General features: G+C 41.6%; 1 protein-coding gene across 1 annotated transcript in view; it reads right to left on the bottom strand.

Moving 5' to 3' along the window:
- Positions 1-15826, bottom strand: part of LOC111070742 (transcription factor Sox-6) — a 44868-nt gene extending 29042 nt beyond the window's left edge. The window contains exon 1 of the mRNA XM_022361543.2: positions 15033-15826. Coding sequence (XP_022217235.2) covers positions 15033-15067 — 35 coding nt within the window. The 5' untranslated portion in view covers positions 15068-15826. The remainder of the gene's footprint in view (positions 1-15032) is intronic.
- Positions 15827-16740: the final 914 nt, after the last annotated feature.

Raw genomic sequence — 16740 nt, 5'->3', positions numbered from 1 at the left:
ATATATGTTTATTCCATCCATCTAAATAAGGTGTAGGAATATTACCTTAAAACTATTTTTTGTAGCATGAATCTGTGCATATTTATATTTACTGATGCTAACAACCTACCCTACCCCACTGATGCTAACAGTATGTTATTGTACATTGTACATACTAGGAGAGGCTGAGGCTGAGGCTGATAATAATCACAGCAAATTACCATTTGTATAATCATAGCAAAAAAAGTATACTAAGAGCCAAGAACTCGCGACAGGACAGGGACCCACCCCACCCGCAACGAGGGACAATACTGATCTAAGTATAAATCGAGTATATACGATACGAGTATACAAATGTATGTGCATACATGCAGGGCCGTGTCAGGAAACATTTTGGGCCCGGGGCGAAATTATGCAACGGCGCCCTCAAGCTCCGTTATATTCAGAACTTTGGTTGGATGGAAATTAGTTTTTCTTAAGAATTCTGTCAATTGAAATGCGTCCTCCTTCACCTCTCCATCTACGGGAATTCCATACTGATGATCATCTTTGTCGATTTGTCAAGAATTCAGGTGCAGAAAGTATTTGGCGGTCGGACATGGTTCGTTTGACGTACATATGTAAATGACTTCAACTTCAAAGGTGATTTTTTGACATTCGAAATGTTAACATAGTTACGTATCGTTTTGAATAAAATGTCAAACTTTGCATACTGTTTTTATATCAGTTTCGACCTTAAAGTCTAAGTTTCGTCAGAATAGTTACCCTGCATCCTGCACCCTCCGCAACCTACATAGATCCCTGAGAGCTCGAGTTTAAGCACTACTTCCAGTCCCTTTCCCGCCTCCCCCCCCACCCCTTTACAAACGTATCGTATCGTGTCGTATGCATAAGAAGAAATGATTGTTTTTCCGATTCGCTTTGAACTGAAATTTTATTTATAATGATGACTTCCGCTCTACTGCGACTCCAACACAGACGAGGATGTGATGTACAGTGCTCCGCTCCGCTCCGCTCCCCTTGCCAAGATGACGATACCGAGCGCGCGCCTTTTGGCAACTGCTGGCAAGTGCATATGTATTGTATGTGTGTGTGCGTACATACATATGTATGTATAAATATGTGCACATACCGTCGCAGGGAAATACAAATATTGACTTGTACACTTACAAATAGCTTCCGCAAATTCACTTCAATGGATTTCTCTCCTTTTTGTCGGGTTTTCGGTTTAGCTGTGCTGTTATTGTGGGATTGTGGTCGTTGTTGTTGTTTTTGTTGTTGTTGTTGTATTTAAATATCAATATTTATATATGAATACATATGCATAGACCCACACACAGCATATTACATACATATATGCACATACATATGTACATATATAGCGTGGCGTGGCGTGGCGTATGTTAGTTTGTACAAATGTGTAAGTACATTCGAATTTCCGAAAATACACACTTGTCGTGGGTGGGGGTGGTGGTGGGGTTTGAGTGCGTGGAGTAGTGGGGCCCCGTGACAGAAAACCGAAAATACGAAATAAATAAATAAATAAATTAGTTACGGCGAGTGCCCAAACACACAAACATATAAATGCGAAACAATAACAGCCCATGTCCATACATCCAATAAAAGCGTCTTTCCCGCCCCTCTCCCCACCCTCCTGAACGCACTAGGACGCTCTGGCCCGACTGCCGGATGTTAGGATATACATATACATATGTACATACACATATAAGTATACATATAGAGAGTCGCTGCTTTGGTGTATTGCCAATGATGCACTAGCAAACAATTGGAGTGGAGTGGCGTGGAGTGGAGTTGACTTACCAAGTCATGAGTAAATTCCCGAACCAACAGACACTGAGTTACTCATGTACTACATACATATGCACATATGTATGTATGTATGTACATATGTACATATGTATGTGTCTGTAGGAGTAGTTCACCCCATCACTAGTCGGTGATTCTATAATTGCAAGCTTTTCTCAGTTTTCTCAGTTTAGTTAAGCTACTGCAGTACTGCACATATGTATGTATGTACATACATATGTATGTATGTACATACATATGTATGTATGTATGTATGCATGTACAATTTCTAGAGTATTCGCCTATTGGCTTGTGTGTTGTTTTCAAATGATTTCCAAACTGATCCCATTCCATTCCTCTGCTCTGGACCATTTATCATTATCATCCGATGCTCAATTTTTCATTCCATACCATTCCATACCACACCATACCATACCTTAGCTTAGCCCTCCGATAAGTATGTACATTCAGGGCGCGCGACAACGGCAACGACGACCGCTGTCAGCTCCGCTGAACTGAACGCAGGACGGACGCTGTAGCGTAACGTCCCTGCACGGCAGTTGAGTCTGATTCCACTAAGTAGGCACGTGGTTGATTGGTTGATTGGTTGGTGTGTTGGTCTGTTGGTGTGTGCTTCAAGGTGCATACAATAAATATTATTCTTTCCTTTTTTAAGCACCGCAAAACATCATCGGCAAACAGCACGCCACAACACACAACCCACAACACACAACACATAAAAAGAAAGCGCCTGGCGCAATAATGAATTTTCAATTGGGGTCCTAAGTCCTAACCACTCCACTCCACTCCACTCCACTGCAAAGACATGCGGCTACTGCTCAATTCTATTGACTGCGGCCAGCATTGTTTACGAGCCTTCGGCAGTAGCCTTAATGCGGCGGCCCAGACCCACGCACGTGCTGGCATTAAAAATGAATTTGGTTGAACCGAACCCGAAAGGACCGACATGACCACCACCAACACCAACACCAACAGCAACAGCAACACTACGGTGGTGGAATCCAATGGGAGTTTTCTTTTTTTAAAAGGCTGCTTACCACTTTACAAATTGAAAGAAAACGAAAGGATGGATTCCAAGTCGTTTCCGATCGATCGATCGCCTGCCCAGTGCCAGTGCTGAGGAGAGTCAAACGATCGAAGAAGCATCATCATCAATTTCATCAACGTATTCATTAACGTATTACACGTTGTTTTTGCTAAACTGAATAAAATATCACAAAATCATTAGAAGAGGCCACTATTAGCTCACACCTGCATGTACCTGTGTACATACATACAAACAAATATGTACATATATATACATATGTATGTATGCACAGGCAATGGGACTTTCATTTGCATATTTGGCGCACAATAGGACCGACAAGGACCGGGACCGACACCGACCCGACCGACGACCCCTTTTGCAATGCTATGGTCTGGTCTGGTCTGGTCTGTGAACGGAACGGAACGGAACGGACCAAGCCAAGGAGGGGCGGGGCACTTACAATCGTAGTTCAAAGAGAGCTTTGCTTTTGTATCTGTGGCTGTTTTTGTTATTGGATGCGCTTTGTGTGTGTGTGTGTGTATTATTTGTTTGTTGTTTGTTGTTCGTTGATGGTGCACTTGTTTGGTCAAAAAGCCGCAAACAAAGAGTCGACTGGACCGCGTTTAGCTTACGAAGGACAACAGTCTATGGTCGCCATCCGTCACGTCACCCCTGTCCTGTCTGTCGACGGTTGTATGTACTTTGTACATACATACATACATACGTATGTATTATTTATGCCTGCTTATATTTGTTCATTTTTGCCTTACACTTTGCCACATCTCGAATTTGTTTCGCTATTCAGAGAAAGACTAAACAATTGCCCTCTTATGCCCTTTTATGTTCAAATACTTGGATATACCCCTGTTTCCATGCCACCAGTGCAATTTCAATTCCGGCGGACAGGACATTTGGTAATGACCCTCGTAGTACTTGTGGATAAAGCAATTATCTTCTGGGTTATCCGGCCAACAATAATTTTGCAAGCAAATAGGATCCATCTAGGTGAAAATGTGACTGACGACTGTTCGGAACACGTGTCGATCTCAAATTGGGAAATTGGGAAATTGGGAAATTAGGAAACTGGTGCCGAGCCATCCAAAAAATTACTATGATGTCTCTATAATGTGACGTGACTAATCTAATGTGGAATAAAAAGCCAAGTTGATTAAGCCAAGTCCATACCTACAAGGCTAGCATGGACCGTCGGTTAGTCGGATAGTGAATAGTGAACGGATATTGAACGATGAGCTTTTTTGATTCCCAATAGGATGAAAGCAAATATTGCAAAACATTTATTCAACACTCGAACGGAATGAAGATCCTATCACTACGGAAAGCCTCGCCTATTGAGCCCACGTATTCTTTGCAAATTTAAAAACGGGATACAAATTTGAAAGATTCCATGCAGTTCAGCATCTATTTCTAAAATGTACCTACATATTTATGTACTTTCCTCAATGGGAGTCGTCCAGTGGAAAGGACATAACAAAAGTTTAGGAGCGTTGAAATTCTTACGAAAAATGTTCGTTTATTTTTTGACTTCACTTTTTGCCAGAGGGGATTACCGCAGCAAGAGAGATTACCAATCACCATTCTTAATGCACAAAGTAATGTATGTCTGGTCAAGAAACAGTTTTGAGCCTTCCTTGACATATGTACATTGAATGTAATGTTCTGTTCGCTCAGCCCTAAACGGAATACCAATACCCCCAACCTCCAACCTCCACCAAGCCATGAATGAAAGAATATGTATGTACATGTTACATGTTACATGTTACATGCTACTCTCTGAAGGGTCAGTCTGGCCTACGACATTCTCCACCGAATACGCTAGCGATTATTACACTTGTCGCAGCACATTGAGCTTAGTGTCATCGGTTTGCTCGTAGCCCATTTAGCAGCCTCGGGCAGTGCGGCGGGCCAGCGGACCCCATCATCATTTTTGCTCTACTTCCTATGCCAACTTATTGTTAGACACAATGTGCCGGAAACACGCGTAAATGCAATGAAATTTTGTGTCTGATGATCTTAGCTGGCTTTCGCATCCGCTCAAATGTGACACTGGACTCGTAAGATGGAGGATTAGGCTTTGCTAATGCCATATTGACATATTCGTCAGAATTAGGGAATCAAACCATTTTTATGGACGGTACTCAAATAGTACAGGGGTATATTAGATTCGTGTAGTTGTGTGTGACCGTCAGAAGGAAGCGTTTCCCAACCGATAAGAAATATTACATTACATGTATGTGGCATCCAAAATTTTGAAGATACAAATTTTCCCCCCATGCCATGCAATCGCTCTCTATCGCATTCTCGTCCAGTAGCGCCCTCCGACGGAGTGAGCGAGATGTAGCGGAATGACCACAGATGATTAGATGATATAGTAGCGTTCACAACGTCACGATTGGTTTTTGTTGTTTTTCTTTAGTTTTAGTTTTTAGTCTAGCTTCTTTCGACTAGCTCTAATCTATCATCTTTTAAGCAACCGAGGGAGAAATGGGTATTTGTGTCACCCTTGCATATGAATTATTTTGTTTTCAACCAAACAAGGTTCGAACACGGTTATATCCGAAAACATGCATTTTCCTATGGAATTCTCGAGTATCTATACGTATGTACATACATATGTATATGCAATCCAAGAGAATGATGAATATATATCCCCTTTGATATCATAGTAAAGTTAGAAGCTTTCAGAAAAATAAAACTCATATACTTATTTGCCTCAAGCTTGCCCTTTAGACTAGACGGAAACTTGCAGAAACCCTTTTTTTTATATTCAGGCATTATACTTGTACTTGTTAAAGTCCCACAGCCTTTCGAATTAGACTTCGCAGATGGTGCTGTGTCGTCTAAAACGAATCGTATTTTTTATTGCTCTTAAATTACTCGAAATATGACCACTTGCCCAGTCAATAAATATTATATGCCTACGAGGTCTCAGTATGTGCAATGTCGGCATCAGTGACCACAAGTCGAAACCTAATCATGACAACCATTGTTGGGTTGGTCTCAGGCGTCCAGCTCGAATTATAGTCCCAGTGCGTAGGTGAGTTCAATAGTGTAGTTCTCTTTAATACACTTTGGGGGTGGATTTGACTTCGGGTTAGCATTTGACTCAAGTGTTCGAGCACTAGCATACTTGTCGATATTTTCAGGCTGCGGGTGATGACATCGACACTTTCAGCATACTAAGTGAGTGCGGTATAGTCGGCATTTCCAGACGTTTGATGGCACTTTGATAGTTCTCTAGCCAGCCGACTGATACGATTTTTATACCCGTACTCAAAAAAGAGTTAAGGGGTATATTAGATTTGTGGTAAAAGTGGATGTGTGCGTTTCCGACCCCATAAAGTATATATATTCTTGATCAGCATCAATAGCCGAGTCTATATAGCCATGTCCGTCTGTCCGTCCGTCTGTCCGTCTGTCCGTCTTGATGAGCGCCTGGATCTCAGAGACTATAAGAGCTAGAGAAACCAAATTTGGTTTCCAGACTCATGTGATATCACACTGCTACAAGTGTATTTCAAAATTTCGCCCCGTCCCCTTCCGCCCACACAAAGGACGAAAATCTGTGGCAGGCACAGTTTTAAAGATACGATAAAACTAAAACGCAGTATCGTAGAAAATGCCAATATCTACCAGATTGCCGAATCTGAATCAGATCGGATCATAATTATAGCCAGAATGAAGAAATTAATTTTCAGTTGCTTCCCCTCCCCCTCCCGCCAACGACAACGCATCTCATTTTCCTTCTCGCTCGCACATTCTGCCGCGTTCAGTGCGCGAGCAACCCCTAGCGGAGGAGATGTAGAATCTAATTGGAACATGTAAAATCTACATGTTAGATGTATAATATACATTGTATATGTAGATGTAGATATCATATGTAGCAAAAAAATGTAAAATGTAAAAATTTTTTTTTTCTAAAATTCTTAAAAATCATAAGCTCAAAAATGTATATACTGACTGAGTACGGGTATAAGTAGAGTCGCGTCCCCAGAAGCGACTCACACGTTCCTTCTCGTTCCACATATGATTGTGACCTTGCGAATTTTGTAGCCTTGCACATTTAATCCTCTTCACACTGAATTTCCAGGTCAGCTTATATGTACATGGAGGGTGGTACTTGGATATCAAGTTAGGTCCGGGATCTATGAGCCTTATTCCTGGCGCAGGAAGCAGGAGGACTGGACAATCGTTATACGGAAAACCTTTCTATTGTAGTCTTGTAACAAGTTGAATTGAATTGAACGATTTTTGGTGATTTTTGTACCTTCTGCAACAATAGGAAACTACGAGTATAGGATGAAAAGATAAGAAAGTGGACGAGACCTTATTCTCTTCCGCAGATACGAATAATACTAAAACGTTTGACAATGAAGTAATTATACAAGCAACATCTGAACCGCATCTGGAGTCCATATGGCAGATACATATACATATACATATTTGTACACGATGCATACACTGAAAAAACAGCAAAGAACTCTCTCCTCCAGCGCCAGCGCCAGCTCTGCTCAACAATGAGAAACCAGGTACTACTCTAACTCATACTCGTACTCGCACTTTCGAATGTACAGGAGCGAGCTTTGAATCTGAAATTATATCAGCCAAGAGCATCAGACTGTAAGAATGTACTGAGAAGAATTGGGAGTTAGTTCTTCTTTAATATACCAAACATCGGGCATGCAAACCCACCCACCCAAATTGTGAGAGCAAGTGGGAATAAACAGGTGAGAGGGATCCCAGTCCGATGTTTGAGAATCGAGCAGACAGGTCATTATTTATGGTGTTTTATTGTATCTTTAAATTGTTGGGTGACACCCAGAAGTGCTAATGTACATAAGTATGTACATAATATAAATATTAGCCTAGGCGATATAACCAATTCCGTCCCTCCACATTCGGGTCGTTGGAGATTATTAATACTGTAGTATGGACCACCGAAAAGCATATCAGAAGCAATACAATACTAATAGAATGGCTGGTGGCTGGTGGCTGGTGGCTAAGCAGAACTGGCTTGTTAAAAGTGCGTGCTGAGGCAACACCGACTCCAGTCATTGGTAAGGTTGCGATGGTATGTATGTATGTATGTCTGTATGTATGTATGTATGTATGTATGAAAGAAAACAACACAAAGCAGCAAAGGAGAGCGTGTGACGATCGGCAACTAGATTGAGACAAGGACTGTGGTGACTGAGACTGAGACAGAGACTGCGGCTGCGGCTGAGATGGAGACGGAGACTCCAGCGCAAAGTGGTTTCCGTTCCGTTCCCTTCCCTTCTCCTGTCTCTTCCTCTCGTTTGGGCAATGGCAATACATCATGTTGCGTTTGCCAAAGTCGCAGTCGCAGTCGCAGCATCAGCAGTCGCCAAGTCGTTGACTTGGACTTGCAGTTATTTTTTCGTTTCTTTCGTTTTGTGTTTTCTTCGTTGCGGAGCACTGTCATGTTAGTATTTGGTTTGGTTTTGTTTTGTTTTGTTTTGCTTTGCTTTGGTGGCTCTGCACATACATATGTATGTATGTATGTATGTATGTATGTATATGTGTGTGCATGTATATATGTACATGTACTGTAAGTATAAATGCCATAAAACGAGGAGAGCGTGCATATGCGACTTGTTCACATATGATCACATACGAATATTTATGTATGTATGTAAGCAGCAAGTAAGCAGTAAACTTGCGTATTCGACGATGTGCCAATGCATCTAAATATGTATGTATGTATGTATGTATGTATGTATGTATGTATGTATGCACGTACTCGCACTAGCATTCGCATTCGCACTCATAAAATTAGTACATATTTAAATATTTATATGCGTACAAATCGTAACCATTGTCCCATCAATACTATTTTATTCTAGACTCTTAGTCAAAATCAACTGCCTTGCAGCCATTAATATGGTAGAAGAAAGCATCTTCGGTCTGTTGCCGGCTGCGTTACCGGTTGCTGTTGCTGTTGCTTTTGCTTTTGCCGTTGCCCAGTGCCCAGTGACAGTCACTGACTAGGACAAGTAGTGTGAAGACGAGGAGGCAAAATTCGCAGAGCCAGTTTGCTGATTTTCACTTGTTGCTTTGTTTTGTGTTGTATTGTATTGCGGCATGGCATTCCATTTGAACAAGAACAAAGCAAACACCAGATAAAATGGCAAGTTTTTGTAGCCGAAGCTTTAGATACCCTTACAGTTAGGCTCCCAGTGCAGCTATGTACATATGTATGTACATACATACACACATATGTGTGTATATGATAAGCAAAACCTTTTCTGACTGACTACTCTTAGCCAGCTTAACCAAACACAAGAAAATTTAGTTGAATACAGATGAAAACATTGGCCTTTTTTATACCCGTACTCAAAAAGGAGTTAAGGGGTATATTAGATTTGTGGTAAAAGTGGATGTGTGTAACGCAGAGAAGGAAACGTTTCCGACCCCATAAAGTATATATATTCTTGATCAGCATCAATAGCCGAGTCGATATAGCCATGTCTGTCTGTCCGTCTGTCTGTCTGTCTGTCCGTCTGTCCGTCTCGATGAGCGCCTGGATCTCAGAGACTATAAGAGCTAGAGAAACCAAATTTGGTTTCCAGACTCATGTGATATCACACTGCTACAAGTGTATTTGAAAATTTCGCCCCGCCCCCTTCCGCCACCACAAAGAACGAAAATCTGTGGCAGCCACAATTTCAAAGATACGATAAAACTAAAAACGCAGTAACGTAGAAAATGCCCATATCCACCAGATTACCAAATCTGAATCAGATTGAAGAATGAAGAAATTAGTTTTCTGTTTGTTCTTCCGCCCCCTCCTGCCAAAGACCCCCTACCTATCTCTTTCTCGCTCGCTCACTCGTTCAGTGCGCGAGCAACCCCCAGCGGAGGAGATGTAGAATCTAAATGGTACATGTACAATCTACATGTTAGATGTATAATATACATTGTATATGTAGATAACAGATGTAGCTAAAAAATGTAAAATTTTTTTTTTTTAATTCTAAAACTCTAAATAATCATATGCTCAAAAATGTATACATATACTGACTGAGTACGGGTATAAGTAGATTCGCGTCCCCAGAAGCGACTCGCACGTTCCTTCTCGTTTAAGTTTGGGTCTTTTATCGGCCGAAACTAACTATTTATTTTATTAAAGAACTTTGAATCGTCCCAGTTTTGCTTGGATAGCACAGAGTCCCTGTAAGCGAACGCCGACCAGTTGAAACGGATTCGAAACTCGGCAAAAAAGAATTACAATTCAGTGGGGGACTCAGTTGCCAGTTTTTACCGATACGATACCACTAATATGCACCAAACTGGTAAGTTCATCGTGATATTATAATTGAGCTCCGCTCCTGCAATGCAAGACACAAAAAATTACATACATACATATGTACATAAATATGTACATATGTACATATGTACTTGTACTTTTACAACAGTAGAATCCTATGAAGATTGTTATTCACACTGAATAATAAGGAATAACTGAACAACTGCTGGTAACTGCTGCCCCTGGGACATGCATGTGTTTAATTATCCCCCAAAATGTGGTATAGTATTATAGCATAGTACAACATAGTGGGGTGCGAGTGGTAAATTAGTGCAGCAGCGGTGCTGTGCGGTGCCGCACTAGATGTATGCACATCAGCTATATACGTATGTACATACATATGTAAATGCACTGCTGAATGATTTAACACAAACTTATTGAAGCAGTAATCAAGCATATTCCTATCAAAACTCAGAGGTCAAATGTGATTGTTTCTTTGAGCGCTTTCGCTTTCGCTGTCGCTGTCGCTGCTTCTTGAACTGGCAGATGCCCAAGACAAACGCATCGTTTGTGGACCGAACCCTGACTTAAAACAGTTCTCATCTGGACGAACAATACAGCTTTTGTTCTCGACGCAATTCTGACTCATTCCCCCCAGATTACTAGGGTGGACATTAATGCGTAATTTAGAAACTTTCAAATGTTATTCTAAAACTATTGCATTTATTTTGGATCAGCATCAATGGACGAGTCTCTGCTGCCATGTCTCCCCGTCCGTCCATCTAGTCTATGCGACCCGATCCCGATGAGTGCCTCGAACTCGGACATTATACATACGAGCTAGACCAAGCAAATTTTGTGTGCAGACTCCTGTGATATCACACTGTTACAAGAGTATTTCAAAATTTCGTTCTACCCAGCAAAAAATTAAAATCTGAGGAATACGCTGAATCATGGGGAATGACCATATCTACCAGATTGCGGAATCTGGATCAGATTGGATCATTATTATACTGCGCGGCCACAGAGAGAGAGGGAGAGAGAGAGAGAGAGAGGGAAAAAGCATGAGGAAGTCATCGGATGCAATAATATTACGTATACAATATATTTGATATTTCATATTAGCTGAGTACCAGGTATAAAGTGAAACGGAACCTTTGTCTTCTTTTATTTAGGCTACCCACCCCGTCCGCTATAGTACCATACCATACTATGTATATGTAGATACAATATTACATATTTTCATTTGAATCTACTCAGACGGGTAGGAACTAAACCGCTTTCTTCAATTCATACCCGTATTTATTTCTTCTTCTACTTCTACTCAAGCGAGGACTCATTTGCATAACTCTGATAACAGAAACAGGCCCACAGAAGATATGCGCAGACAGAAACAGAGACAAGTGGATCTGTCTGTGTCTGGACATAAATTGAACAACATCCTCGATCTGGTTGTCGTCATCGTTTGCTTCTGCGCCCGATATTTCTCGAAAGATAAACACACCTATACTTCAATCTCTAGATGGTTTGCGCTTTGGCTTTGGCTTTGGCTTTGGCTTCGGCTTCGTCCAGCAAAAACAGGAAACAACATTGTAAGGTGAGTTTTTAGCTGAGGTAACCGCCATGAGTATATTGGACTTGCCAAATCGTCATAGGTGAATTTGCGCAATGAGCGCAATGTGCGCAATGCGCTTGTGTCTCAGGAGTCCACAACGTGCAACACTCTGTGATTCGTTGCACCTGTGGTCGGTGCATGGTACCATGCCGTTGCTGGAAGCTTCCCTGCGTGGTTTGGCAGCCACGACTGCAATATGTACCAGGGCAATATGTTGCCAGGGTATGCAGGCTTCGTCTCCCTGAACCTAGGCCGCCTTTCTTGTTTTATTTTATTGATTTCTTGTATTCGCATTCACCTGTTGTTATTTTGAGTGTGTTTATTTTTGCGACGACGGAAAAAAACAGCATCAACATCGACAATACAACTAGTTTTCCATGCTGCATTCCGGTCGGCTGTCGTCTCATGTCGTCCCGGCGGATCGACGCTGTTCGTGGCGTCGCAATTCGGATTCGGATTCGGATTCGGATTCGGACTCTATCTATGTACATATATAACCCAAAACACGTTTTTCGCTGCATTTTCTCAATAGACAGACACATGCGAGCTCCAAGCTCCAAGCTCTCTCACATGCGAGTGTGTATGTATGTATGTGCATATACTGCATTCGTAACTGCATGTGTGTATTAAGTAGTACACATGCGCGGATATTTATGCATTATGCGTAACAAAACCAGGCTGCATGCTCCAGGCTGCAGGCTCCGTGCTTCAGTCGACTTATCACTGAGATGTTCGCTTTGCCATTTGCAAAAACGAAATCTCAGTAACCATTTTGGGGCAGAAACTTTTCAGTACGATGAAAATCCGTTATCACACTTTAGCAGCACTTCAGCAGCCGTAGTGCACTCCACTCGCAGTGCAGATACTTGAATATATTTTCGTAAAAGTTATTCCAGGCCCTACCACTGGCGGCCTATGCTCGTACATTTTGCGCGAAAGCAGAGGTTGAGAAATTCATAGTTACCACAGTCTTAAGACTAATAGAAATTCACGTTCACGTTTATCTTTGTAATCAAAATTGCAGCGACTATATTTCGTGAGTAAGTAAATTCAGCAAAATTGTTCGATTCATTTGCTAGTTCTTTGCGTATGCTGCCAGGTTTTCCGGTTGGCTAGTTTTACCAGCCCAGCTTGGCAGAACTGGATAAAAAACCTGTCATTCCGCCTCGGAACGAACTCTTCAAGTTACGTCTAATGATAGTGCGTGCAGTCGTGTGAGTGCCGCAGCTCGTTGGGATCTGCATGCGGGTTTGGTTGCCTTCGACGAAACGAAGTTTCTAGATACAGCACAGGCTGTAATGATAACTTTTCTAATCCTCGTAGTATGACTGACTATTCACCTGCCAGTGCTCCTGGTACAGTACAGTGCCGCATAACCAAGCGCAGATGATTTGCTCGACGACAGAGTCTGGCATTATCTGCTGTTCCGTTCCGCTGGCATTATTCGCGATTCGTTGGCTTTCAGAATATTAAATTGATCTGCTAATCCTGCACCTATGCATGTGCCTGTATCTGTATTGTACCACTACCTATGGCACTTACGTATGTCTAAATAAAATATCTACTCTTTGTGGCTCTCTACGTTTGGAATGCAGGATGCAGGATGCAGGACGAGATTGTTTTTAATTTAAGAACTCCACAAAATCGAGAAATATATTACAGCCCCACCGCAAAGGGATTGGATTGGGAGAACATTGTTCAAGTTCAATCAATACGAATTGGCGCAATCGGGTCGGGTAATTGTTGCAGCCAGCATAAATAAGTCCAGTTGATTTATATTACGTTATTATTGCCCGCAAAACTTTGAAATCAAATCTCTTCCTCTCAACTGGAGAGGAACACCAAAAACAGATATGAATACGCAGCTGACTTTGGCGTTCTTTCTTAGGTCCTAGGATATGCTCCCACATAACATATGGGAGTATTTCCCGTGGCTGTAAGCAAATTCTCTAAGACATTTTTGGATGGTATGGCCGCATGTACTCTTTGTTGTTGCATCATTATGCTGTGGAAACGCTGCGAGGAGGGGAGGCTGGGGGAACAAGTCCATCGAGGATTTCTTCTTAAGTGTGTGCTTGTGTCATTGTTTCGCCTTTGATTATCTCTTTGATGTAACCGTGGACCTTATTATAAACGCGATGGATGCGATGCCTGTGCCTGTGCCTGCAGTCACCAGTCGCCAGTCGCCAGAATTTATGGCGTTCCACGCTGACACCCCTGGACAAACAAAGCCAACAAACAATCGACAAGCGGCAACAAAAACAAATAATTTGACAGATGTACCAATATTATTAAGCCTCTCCTTGAGCAGCAGAACAGTTAGGAGTAGGAGTAGGAGTAGGAGTACTAGTACGAGTAGGAGTACGAGTACGAGTACTAGCAGCATTAGCATCAATTCAACAACTCGAGAATAGCAATGGGATAGCAATTGAATTGGATCGCAAAGAGAAGCAAAGAGAGCTCGAGCTGGTACGCGGTACGGTATCATACCGATCTCAAACATACAATCCAATCGAATTGTGTTCTTGTGTATGAGGCGCATGCGCATGGGCATGGGCAAGATGTTCCTCAAGACAGGAACGGAACTGAAATTGTAAATCACATAATGTCAGTGGACGATGAACGATGAACGATGAATTCAAAAATCATACTCAAATATTCGATTGCAATTGCATGCGCACACTGATATATCTATGCTTGTACATACATATGTATGTATGTATGCATACATGTATGTATGTCTGAATGTCTGAATGTAGATATGCACACATACATACATATATACGACAAACCAGTCTGAACCATCGAATACACGATCTGCAACTCCTTGGAGCCAGCTACTGATGAGATGTGTTGGCCCCTTTGCCACAAGTCTGAATAGCGCGAGCTTCAATTCCAGTTCCGATTCCAGCCCGAGCCCCTGTCCCAGTCCCAGTCCCAGTCCCAGCCACACCATCAAAGATCTTCTCGCGTGGCAAGTGCACCTGTCGCGGCCAATGCTTGTGTGCAGCACCAGACCCAGAGCCAGAGCCAGAGCAGGCAAGTCCAGACGAAGCCAGACCAGATTTTAGCACTGCAGGTCCGATGCAATTAGCATGTTATAAGAGTTCACAGAAGTAAACTTTTACCGGCTTTAACTGTTAAGGTTATATATGTACATATTTCGCAATGTCTTTATTGTTCGATTAGGGACGGATTTGAAGCAAATGGAAGCATGAGACAAAGGCGTGTTATTAGGTACAGGAACAGGAACAGGTACAGGCACAGGCACAGGTACAGGCACTCGGTACGGTACTCACCTATGCAATCTACAACCTGAAGGGTAGAATTCCATAAATTATTGTGAAGAGTTTCCCTTCTTTGACTAGGATCGTGCTGGATTGTGTTATCATACCTATATATTCCTATAAGTACTTGCATACATATGTACATGTATGTACATGTAAATGTATAGTTATTTTATGGCACTTTTGCATATTCACATTTGTGTTGCGTCGCGTCACATTTAACTCTTAGCTATAAGTCTTGGCACGCATGGGAAATAAATAATATCACGATAGCCGTATCTAGGGGATACCAGGAGATCGGGCATATTTACTATTTGCATCTGTATAAATGTTTTTGCGTCGAGACAGTCAGTATCGTCAGAAGCGATGACAGCAATCATTCTTACATGTACATACAGTGTACACACATACATACATACATACATACATACATACATATGTATGTACATATGCAAATAAAATCGGCGTTTCGAATCACATCGGCGTGCGTATACGCATCGAATTATTCATTTTTCGTTTTTCATTCTTTGTTTAGGTGATAAGCGCCTCGCCTCTCTATTGCCATCTCGAATTTAGTTGCTTTATGATTGTAATCGATCGAGCCATTTCCACAGCTCAAGTTCAATTCAGTATCTCAGAGTTTGTTCAGTTCATTTGTTGCGATCCATCCCATTGATGCACTACTCGTCTCGCGCGAAACCACGCACAATGCGCCAGCCCAAACGACAACTGTAACGGGAATTGTGACCAAGACGACGCGCGTTTGAAGTACCACCAACTCTGCGGCGTGGCACCGTGGCAATGTTTGTCGCCCGATTCCAATTCCAATTCCACGTCCGCAGCATCCATCCACCGAAGAGAAGAGATGAGATGAGAAGAGAAGACAAGAGAGAAACGACTGCATGTCGCTCTCTCTGAACGAAAACTGGTTCGCCTTCGGTGGCGTGGGTGGAAGAGGGTGGTAGAGGGCGGAGCTGCGCGTCGCAATAAAGAGAAGCTAAAGAGAAGCTTAAGAGAAGCGACTAACAGAGAACGAACAAAACAAACCGATGGTACTATATTGCGCTCTTAGCTGCTCTCGCCGCAACGGGGCCTATATTGTTTTTCTCACAAAAAAGGTCACTCTACAAAGTTCTGGATACAATTTTTCTGAATGAAGGAATCAATTTAGTTCTTTCACTGGCAGTTACCTTACCTAATACCTCTAGCTTCAAATTGGTACACATATCTTTGAATAATATTCAATTGGGTCAAAAGTTACGAGGCAAAAACAAAACTCCCTGGTCGCTAAAAATACATATAATTTATAATGTATGTATATAATAAATATATAAATAAATATAATACATTTTTAAATAAAATCGTATATGCTAATATTCGTATTCGTATTCTATTCGTATATATGAAGAAAATATGCATTGAAATAAGATAAACATTTTTAAGATTACTGATCCTTTCTCCCTTACAACTAATTATTGGTTCACCAGAATGAACATTTTCTTTTTATTTTATAATTGGTGAAACAAATTTATTTTCTTATTTAATAGTGGGTATTGGCTCCACGCTTTGAAATAACTTCAGCCAAGCGTTTAGGCATTGAAATTACCAAAGTTTGAGTGCTTTCTCGTCGATTTTAGCCCATAATTTTCTGAATTTAAAAAAACAAATATGTGCTTGTTGCTATTATTAACTAGTAAATGTAGAGTTTAGGATTTAATTG

Source organism: Drosophila obscura, unplaced genomic scaffold (assembly GCF_018151105.1).
Source record: "Drosophila obscura isolate BZ-5 IFL unplaced genomic scaffold, ASM1815110v1 contig_187, whole genome shotgun sequence".
In the NCBI taxonomy this organism is placed as follows: Eukaryota; Metazoa; Arthropoda; class Insecta; order Diptera; family Drosophilidae; genus Drosophila; species Drosophila obscura.
This window is presented reverse-complemented; position numbering and strand designations above follow the sequence as displayed.